The sequence below is a fragment of the Heterodontus francisci genome, chromosome 26 (genome assembly GCF_036365525.1).
Source record: "Heterodontus francisci isolate sHetFra1 chromosome 26, sHetFra1.hap1, whole genome shotgun sequence".
NCBI lineage: Eukaryota > Metazoa > Chordata > Chondrichthyes > Heterodontiformes > Heterodontidae > Heterodontus > Heterodontus francisci.
In genome coordinates, this window is record NC_090396.1 from 52,581,009 (window position 1) to 52,590,680 (window position 9,672).

At 40.7% G+C, this 9,672-nt stretch overlaps 1 protein-coding gene across 1 annotated transcript; it reads right to left on the reverse strand.

Moving 5' to 3' along the window:
• Nucleotides 1-2,147: 2,147 nt before the first annotated feature.
• On the reverse strand, nt 2,148-9,294 carry cbx4 (chromobox homolog 4 (Pc class homolog, Drosophila)). Its single transcript, XM_068058230.1, has 5 exons — nt 8,767-9,294; nt 8,612-8,655; nt 8,223-8,288; nt 5,813-5,879; nt 2,148-4,741 (listed from the first exon to the last, which is right to left on the reverse strand). The coding sequence occupies exons 1-5, from the start codon at nt 8,833-8,835 to the stop codon at nt 3,353-3,355; spliced, it is 1,635 nt and encodes a 544-aa protein (XP_067914331.1). The 5' UTR covers nt 8,836-9,294; the 3' UTR covers nt 2,148-3,352.
• Between the last annotated feature and the right edge of the window lie 378 nt (nt 9,295-9,672).

The window sequence follows — 9,672 nt, forward strand, 5'->3', positions numbered from 1 at the left end:
ATAATCTCAAACATTCATGCATAGTGACATGCTTGAAAGATGATCTCATGAGAGATGAGATATGTGTGGGGTGTCTCATGATCTGACCTCAATCTTGCATTACACTTCAGTTACTCATAAACTGCTGGGAAGTGCATAATGTATATTTCCCGAACCATGAAGGAGTCCTACGATTCACGTTTCTACAATAAGAGTATGTTCGCAGTTGTTTCGTTTTTACCTAGCAGTTTAAGTTTTCTACCCAACAATAACCTTGGTAGTTAACTGAACCATCCTTACACGCACAGATATCTTCACCGAACCTTCCACCTGCTCTCGACTGAATTTCGCCCACCCAAAAAAGAAGCCACCCGCTTTTCCGGCGCAGTGGTTTAAATTGATGAGGAAACTGAGTGTATAGCTAACAGGATGACTGGATGATATTGTCTTCACCAGTTCCGTCCCACACCTCCTCCTGGAATCTTGGTCAGCCGATTGGAATCCAACAGACTCACAGGCGGATTTTTTAAGGACTAGACTAGCACCGTGACGAGATGGCTGGAGGTTATTAGTGTAAAAGGAGATCCCGGGCAATGGAAGTTGATGCCAGTTGTTCTATATTTAGGAAGCGTAGATTTGTATAGTCTCCACACTGTTGTAAGCTTGTTTATTATTAGTATGCACCGAACGTGCTACATACAAGCGATTCAATTGTTCAAAGCCTTTTGACTCGCGTGCAATAGATTGGCAGATCTGCAGTTTTATATTCAGAAATCAAAATCTTATAAAAGGAAACACTGGAGGTAATGTTCAGAAAGTCAGGACGCAAAGAAATGCACATACTTCTGTCAGCGTTACAACACGATTTACTGTGTTATTATCAAACATGTATTTGGGTTTCCAAAGGAGCCTCGATGATGGTAGATTATTTCTATTGTGTTGATAATGGTTTAGTGTCCGAGTTGTTGTCTTCTTGGACTGCAGAGACTCTACCATAGAGTCTTAGAGGCAAATATATAGATTACGTCCATGTTCCCACTAATTTTGAATTATTTCAAACTGCGAATGGTAATGGAGCTCGGTGTTCAAGTTCAGGATTATCCACCAATGAAGTATTGCCATTAAAACAGCTCTTTGCAAATCTCCAGGCTCAAAGAATTCAACAAAACAAACCAGGAAATGGTGCCTGGGGAGTCAGACTATCAAGGGTTAGTAGCCACAGGTTGGTCTTCCTGGTCTGCTGTGTTGGACGTGCTTTGCTTATTCCTGCTATACTTTTCATTTTAATTTTGGTTGAAAATTGGTGTTGATTGAAAAATACCTTTTTTTGTTCACCCACCTGCCTGATATATTGAAATCCAGCATCATATCTCCAAACCAAACCACTGAGGAACCCACTTAAGTATTTTCCATTTTTGATATGGAATGCTCATTCGTCTCCCCTAAGGAACACATCTGAGGACAGAACATTGAGACACGGGTTGGCGACAGCCAGACTTAGGAACTTCCAAGAATAGATGGTGGTATTTCTGGAGTATAAATGGCTAAAATCATGCAGATTATCGCCACAAAGTGCTGGTAGGATCACCGCTGCTCGTCCAAGGTAGAACCAGCTTACCGTTGTCTGGCGCAAAGTGACAAGAATGCCAAGCTTTCGGCTTCAAAGGCCATGATTAAAGCAAAATGGTTGGACAGTCAGCAACAACAGTTTGGAAGACTCCAGAATTGACTGACGTATTGAATTGCCAAGTCTGCCACGTTATCTACTGATTGCAGCCTCTTACACGTCTCATCTTGGGACCAAATTGACCCCAAAATGTCTTGCTTACTTCTCTCTTCCGAATAATTACTTTTTAGGTCGTCTGACCAGATTCTTGGACTTAGACTTCCAAACGTATCCGCAGTGTAAAGGTTTCTACAGCAGTTCACAATGCACTTAATAACACCTTTCGGCAGATCACAAACCCTCTGTACTAAAACTGCGTCGATCTTTCATTTACTGATTTCAAAAAATCAAACACAATAATGCCTTCCTTTTCAGACGGCGCCTGAATTTACTCTTTTATCTTTCTGGTCCCAAAGCACTCCCACAATCACAGATTGCCGCTTACCCAGTTTCAATCTATAGCATTGATCCAAACTGGAATAGGTATCTTGAAACTCTAAAATTAAAATTGTAAAACCAAAAACCTTTTATTCTTGGATTTGTATTTATAATACAACGTGGGTATTAATGTGGTGTTTTGTTTTAAGGATAGTTTCATAGTTAGGACAAACGGTCGCCTTGTTTAGGATTAAGATAGCCATGTATTTCTAATAATTGCATTTCCAGATGGATACCCTGAGAGGTCCGCCAGGGGTAACAGTCACTTTGATGGCAGACTCTGTGAAGAAGCATTCCTGGGTCAGAGGCCTGAAGAGGAATGATACTTTGATGTACAGTTATTTCACTCAAGTCACAGGATGTTGCCTCCTTGACTATTTTAATCTGCACAGTTTGTCAATGTGACACATATCAAACTGTGGTTTCCGAGAAATGACGCCAGCTGGTAACCACAGCTACACGCAGTATGACTTATTTCAATAAAATGTTACTTTAAAATATGTGCAGCAAGATTTCAAAGGCAGCTCCAGAGTTTCATTATTTCATTCACTCAGAAATAGTACCAGAGTCCTTCGAGAGAGTAACTTCACGATGACAGTATATTGAATTTTACATTGCGGGGCACAAATTACTAATATGACTCAGTCGTGTTTCATAGAATTTCTATTCACTGTTCAGCTGGTAATAATAAACGCCACGTCAAAAATGGCGTCCCGTAGATACAAAACAGAATATCAACATTCTTCCATTATCTTATTGACTGTTGCCCTATTGCAACAGCGAATACGGTGCATTAAAGGCGTTTTCGCATATTTACATTCAAGCACACAAAAAAATACAATTCTATCATAGCAGCACAAGCCCGCCAGCTTCGGAAATATCAAACAGACAGGAAATACAAAGAATCTGCACATTTAAATAGCACACATATTATCACAAATATTCATTATATCTGACATAGGATTAAAAATTGAAACAATGTATCAAACATCCATAATGTGGTTTTATTATTTAAGATTTTGCTTTTAAAAAAATTGAAAATCCAGATTTAAGGAAGCAGCTTCTTCGATGTCCTTTACTGCCGGTCGGTCCGGTGTGCCTGCAGACACGTATTTGCTTCTACTTATTTAATGTGCCCGTTTATAAATACATTTGTACACATATGAACTGTTCAATGTAAAGAATGAAGATTTGGGTTAAAGAGTGCATTCACTCTTAAGGATTTCTGCTTTCATTCTACATGGCTTCTAAATCCGCCTTAAGTTTCCTTCACACCGTTACATATTCCTTAAATGTAACCGTGAGGCAGTTCGCTGTGACATCTGTGATAATCAGATTGCCAAGGTAAGGTTTGAGGCCAGTCCATGGATACTGCTGCTCCCCCTTAGCCGTTTCCTCTTTCTCCTCAATCTCCGCCTGCTGCGCCATTGCCTTCTGAGGCGCTGGCCTGGACTTTACACAGCTCAGATCGATTGGCTGCTCGGGATTTGAGTCCAAAGTCCCATCAATTCCCTCATTCCGATAACGATCGACCGCCTGCAGCTCAATTAGGTCATCCTGCTCCAGCTGGACTGCGCTTCCCGGGACACTGATGCTTCTGCACGTTGTTGGTTTTTTGGCCTCTCTGTCTACAATGGGTTCTGACAGATAGCGTTTCCTGGACTTGGGCAGTTTGGAGTATAACCCATCCCTTCTGGAGACGTCCGAATCACAAGGCCATTGCATTGTAGTTGGTTGGTCACGTTGCTCTTGCACCGAGGGACGTTGTTCCTTTTGAGTCCTCACCTCTTTCCCATTTGCTATTTCACTACTTTCTTTGTCGCCTACCTCCCCGTTCATATTTTTGTTTTGCGCTGCAGCTGCCGCCTCTTTAACCACCAAAGTCCTAATATAACCATTCTTTTCGGCCTCTGCCTCTTTGTTTACATTACGAGTCTTAGCCGTCTCCTGCCACCCATTTGCAGTATTATTATCCTTGACCTTCTGCAATCTTCCCTCCGCAGCCACAGTTTTACCATGTCCATTTTTGACTATCCAGAGCTCACGATCTCCAGTCTTGCTTGCCACTGACTCAATCCCTCCATTCCCGCTCTTACTGTGTTTATCCTTCGCCGACTGTATCCCATTATCCATATATTTGCTCATGACTATTACAATCCTACCATTCTTGTTTTTATTTTTTACTATTTTCATTCTACCATTCATGCCATTGTTTTTCACACTTTCCTTGGCTAATTCTGGCCTATTCCCGGATTTCGAATCCAATTCCTTGACTTCAGGCTTCTCCATGCCTACAACATGGGTATGATTTCCACTCTTGATAAAACTGTGTAGGGCTTCGTGTTCCTGAACGGTTTGGTATTGCTCCTGATTAACTTCAGTTTCGCTCCGGTGAAAGTCCGCCTGCTGATTCGGGTACATGATATCCGGTTGATAATGGTGATGCTTTTTGCTGTTGAGTTGGTAGTAATGTTTAGTGGCTTGATGCTGACGTTGTTCCTCAGTGTTACAGGGTTTGTACTGATGAAGCTTTTTACTGTTCAGTTGATATTGACGTTTGATTGGCTGCTGCTGGTTATCGTTCTTCGATCGTTCTTCTTCTGTATAAGTATCCTGCAACTCCGAAGGGACATTTGAACGTCGAGCAAAAGCTGGTAGCTGGAAATTGTCAGTAAATAGATTATTATTTGGGTTTCAAATTCTAGTAAGTAACCTATAATCAATGAATTATAAGGTAAGGCTAGAACTTGAATCTGTAGATATATTTATCCAATGGTCACTGAAATGTGAATTTTGCAACTGTTACCTCTGTAGCAAGGCCCAAACAGCATGGGTTTACATTTTCACCTTTTTATTTGTTTTAACTCCCTCACCTGGCAGGTTCCATTCCCAGCTGATAGGACAGGCAGGTGAGCACCAAGGTCTATTCTACTGTCAATCTGCTCCATAGACTGAGACAGGACCCATTGGCAACATATGGTGACTCAACCATTGGTTCCTTCTTGGTCGATGCTTCAAAGCATCTGACCTCCACAAGGTCCCAACAGTTCTTACTAATCTATTCATTTCTGAGCACCAAATGTCCTGTAGTAATCAACATCAGCTTGTGTTTAGTGTTCCAGCACAGGAATTCTGCTTTTGATTAGATACTGCCATTGTTGCTTTGTATGCCAACCCTTCATCAATTAATCCATTAAAAAAATGAATGTGTGCCCTGTTATTTTAGATGTAAAGCGCTTTGAAGGTGCTCTGTAAATATCAGTTGTTGTTGTATTTTATGATATTACGTGACTGCATATTGCAAACCTGTAACATTATAGAGTTGAGATTCTATTGAATTACATCGAGCAACATGTGATCTAATATAATGGATACTTTTCATTTGAATAACTAAACATGTTTTATGTGCTATTTTTAAAACAATATTATTGCTTAAAAAACAGAAATCCAGATAATTTTATACTCAAATTTAGCATCTGTTTTCTTGGAACTATTTATGCCTATCAGCAGCATGCTCCTTGTACTCAAGGGTCTGTGTCAACATTACTTTATAACATTACACTGGCATTTACAGAATTGCCTTTCCTAAGTAGGTCTGTAGTTTGGTTGAGAATATATTTATGAAATAGGATTCAACTTGATTACATGGAACTAGGTAATATGTGATAGATTGCTCCAATGTGGTTCATATTTAACACAATCAAATGAGCATTAGGCAGATGATATTACCTGAACCAGTAGGTGTTTAGGCTTGGGTCCTCGTTTACGATAGCCCATCGATTGCTCTTGTCTTTCCCTGCAGTCACAAGTAAAATAAAGTCAGCATTAAGTTTACTAATCAGTTTAAGAAATGTTTTCTATTCCCACTCCCAAAAAGACTGGAGATCTTAGTTGCACCATATTTTGCATGTAACCTGCAACATCTAATATGACCAAAAATACTTTTTTTTAACATCACATAAAAAGTCATTAGGTGTTCTGACAATATTTACACTTGCATAGCCAGTTGTCACATACCGCTGCAAAGATAGTGTTGCAGAATATACAAGTTGTGGCGGGAGGGGTACTCCTGATTTAAAATTTATATCCAGTCTTTTTTATTAAGGGTGTGTATCTGAAAACTTAAACCATCTACACAATAGACTATAAACATTTAATGAGAGGGCATGCAGAGTGAATATTGTTTTCAGTGACCAAATCTGGGTCCGAAAAGAATGTCTGTGTTATCTAACAAGCCTGCATATGCTGATTAGCCTTCCTTGTTCTTACATCTGCCCAGGTTGGAAAATCCACCATGTTTTATTTACCGCTTATATTCCAGATTATTATCTGCCTTTCTGTACTCATTTTCAAATGTTACATACTTATAGGGAATATTAATTGTAAATTCCTGTAAAGTATGTGCAACTACTTTGTGAGAGTTCACTTAGATGCCCATTATCCGAATGTTGGAGCTACCTCAACTGTACCACAGAATCACATAGCAGTATATCCAGCTAAAATGTGAGCAAATGAATCCCTAAGGAGACATTTTACTAATTCCTATCAGTTTTCTAATAATTTCACTTTTATTGTAATGTAATGTGCACATTAAAAAAGAATATCTAACGCCAACAATGTGTCAAGGGAACACTTCCCTCCTTTTCTCTTTGGCTCCCTTATATAGTTCCCAAATATTTCATACTATTCTGTTGCCATGTTGTTAAATGAGTTTAAATAAGTATGCAACTAACTGATCTAACATGCATCAGTTGTTTTTGATAATTTCTTTCTGCATATTACTGCAATGCTTTGTATTAATTCTCTCAGTGTGAAATTGTACTTTTGAATTAATTGAGATCAGACTATTGCATTCTTACCACCATAAGAAGGCCTGGAATGCAACCTATCAAGTACCTTAGCAAAAGTGTGCTTCTTGTTTCAGTTTTTTTTTACACACAATATTGGGGTTTGACTGTGGTTATATGTTCACTGGTGTGCTCCTGCAACTCGGTCACAATATGTAAAAGTTACTGGTTAGCTGATTTTGAATAACAGCAACCGACTTGTAACTGACAGCAGGTAGAAAGAAGATACTGCAGTTTCAATCGCTGGCCCTCCCCTAGTCCTGCTGTGTCTGTTTGATTAAATTTAAACGAAGATAATGCTTTCCTATATGCAAATCTATAAGCCTCTTTTTTAAAAAAAAAACGCGTTATTGATTTAGTTACTAGTCCAATTATTCCTGTTTCATGAAGGACTAGTTATAAGCAACTTTTTGTCCCTCCTATCCTATTACACGCAGCATGACTCCACTATATTTATTCACATGATTGCAGGCAGCTATGGCAACCCCGTGAGCTACTCACCAGTCAGATCGATTATCGTGTAACTAATTAAAAAGGATACGCAACCCTGCGTGTCCTTCCCATTTTTTTCAGATTACAGTGATAGTTACAACAAGCGTTGTCCCTTTAAAATGATACTTGTGCATCAGGAGCATAAGTGTACCGGGGCCATTAGAAACAGGAACATTGCAGATCGTCGTTAGAAGGACGTTCTGTGATCTGACAGCCTAGAACCTCCCTACACGAGTCTCACTTCGGAGATAAATGCACCATCTAGCTACGATCTGGAACATCGCACCAGCAGTTAGTTACATCACTATTGCAGTAGTAGTTAAAAGCGGGCTTTTTAAAATTTTATATTCCAGCATCCACCGATTTTTCTTAGATGTTATCAAGTTATTATTTAATTTTCTTGCACAATTTCAACTTCAGCAAAGGCAAGAGACATATTTTCATTTGGAACTCTAACGCTACCAGCTGACTGTCGATCCCTCTTCTTCCCCCTTATGGTAAGGGCTATCTTGACACATTTCGCGGTCGATTTTCTTCTGCTAAATCGCTGCTAGAATAGCTCCTGACTACCCAGACTTTCCATTCGTTCCGAGCACATCTGCACCGAAACATTGCAGTGTACTATTCTGGTTTCATTTCGAAACTGTGCAGCCCCTCTTACTTTCGAAAGCTCTCGTCTTTAAGCCCTGTGTATTCTTTGGTTATAGTGTGTGTGTGTGTGTGTGTGTATGTGTATACTATATATGTATTTGCAGCCGAGTGGCAGAGTTGTTTCTCCCCTCGCTCTTGTTTTCCATTACCTGTGCTGGAAAGCCAGGAGCAGTCGAGGATCCAGGATGTTCTCCTCTGGCTCCCACGTGTTGTATCTGCGGAGAAGACATCAGCAGTTCACTCAGAACCTCTCAAAATTCACAAGCAGCAAATTAAAACGAACTAGTGCTGCTATTCAAGCAGTGTATAAGGGAGGCCATTTTCACTCCATTCACACACTATCATATCTTTCACAGTCCATTAAGACATTCCAGGACTCCCATTGGCCATTTTTTTTTGTTACATTGGCTATCTACTAACAATTCCCCGATGGCATTTGTAATAAGGGAAATGACTGAGTCCCACAATATTCTTCCACCATGCACACACACAGCCACTGTAGTTTATGTAAAAAAAAACATATAAAAATGGGACTCACTTGGGAGACCATCCCCTCCATTTCACCAGGTATTCGACTCTTCCCTGTGGAGAAATACAGACAACACTGATCAGTGAAAAGCAGAGACAGTCCTGTTACTGATCAATAACGTGGCGGAATTAGTGGGGAGGTGAGCTGGAGCTGCTCACATTTACCTTCCTGATCCGCTTTTTCTCGATGCTCTCCACGGCAAATACGTGCTCCCCTGCGGCTGGCAACTCCATAGCGATGCGAGGAGCTGAACGGACGCCGCTTGACCTTCTGCTGGCTGCAGATCGCTTCACCCAACCGCTCTTTTCCTGGGTGTAGTCTCAGCTTTTCTTTCTGCACTCTTTTTTTTGGCACCCTTTCCGAACAGGCTTTTATGTCCCCTTGGATCTAGACTCGTTGGTCACAGATCGTTCCTCTCTCGCTCTCTCTCCCTCTCTCGCTCTCTCTCTCTGCTGCAGAGCCGGCAACGCATAAACGCAGCAACACAACGCTGTGGCGTCAGGAGCTTGAGCTGTCAATCAATGCAGCCCCGCCTGAGGTCGGAGAATCTAACTACAGCACCAAATACGGGCAAGACGCAGCCTTGTATGGTAATAGCAGAAAGATAAATGATTTTTTCCCAAATTAAGAAAGAACGACATGAAAATGAACACCAGAAGACCGTGCTTCCCCCTCCCTCTCCCTTTCTCTTCTGATTGTGACTGTTGTCTCGCATCTAAACAATGTAATTCCCCGGGCTCACAGTTTTGTTCCACTGCGATGTGCAAATGTCTTTCGTGTCCTCTTCTAATTGGCTATGCATCGGGCTAGCAATGTCTTGCGTTCTTTGAGAAACCTGCTTCGTTTCTGACATGCATCAAAGCGCGTCACTGTTTTATTTCATTTTACCTACTACCAGATAACCAATACTGGTACAATCTCCCTTTATTGTGCGTACATTTTGTAAAGTATACAGCACCGTCAATCAGCTTGTCCACCTCCCCCCCCCCATACACACACTGAGCAGATATGATACACGATCGTGGCAATATTAATGATTATGGCACCGTGGTATCATCTTATTCAATGTT

Coding starts and splice junctions, on each gene's coding strand:
- cbx4 (XM_068058230.1), bottom strand. CDS start 8,835: ATGGAGTTGCCAGCCGCAGGGGAGCACGTATTTGCCGTGGAGAGCATC. Junction 8,656..8,766: donor AGAAAAAGCGGATCAGGAAG/GTAAATGTGAGC, acceptor ATTTCTCCACAG/GGAAGAGTCGAATACCTGGT. Junction 5,880..8,222: donor CTCCTGGCTTTCCAGCACAG/GTAATGGAAAAC, acceptor TTGTGACTGCAG/GGAAAGACAAGAGCAATCGA.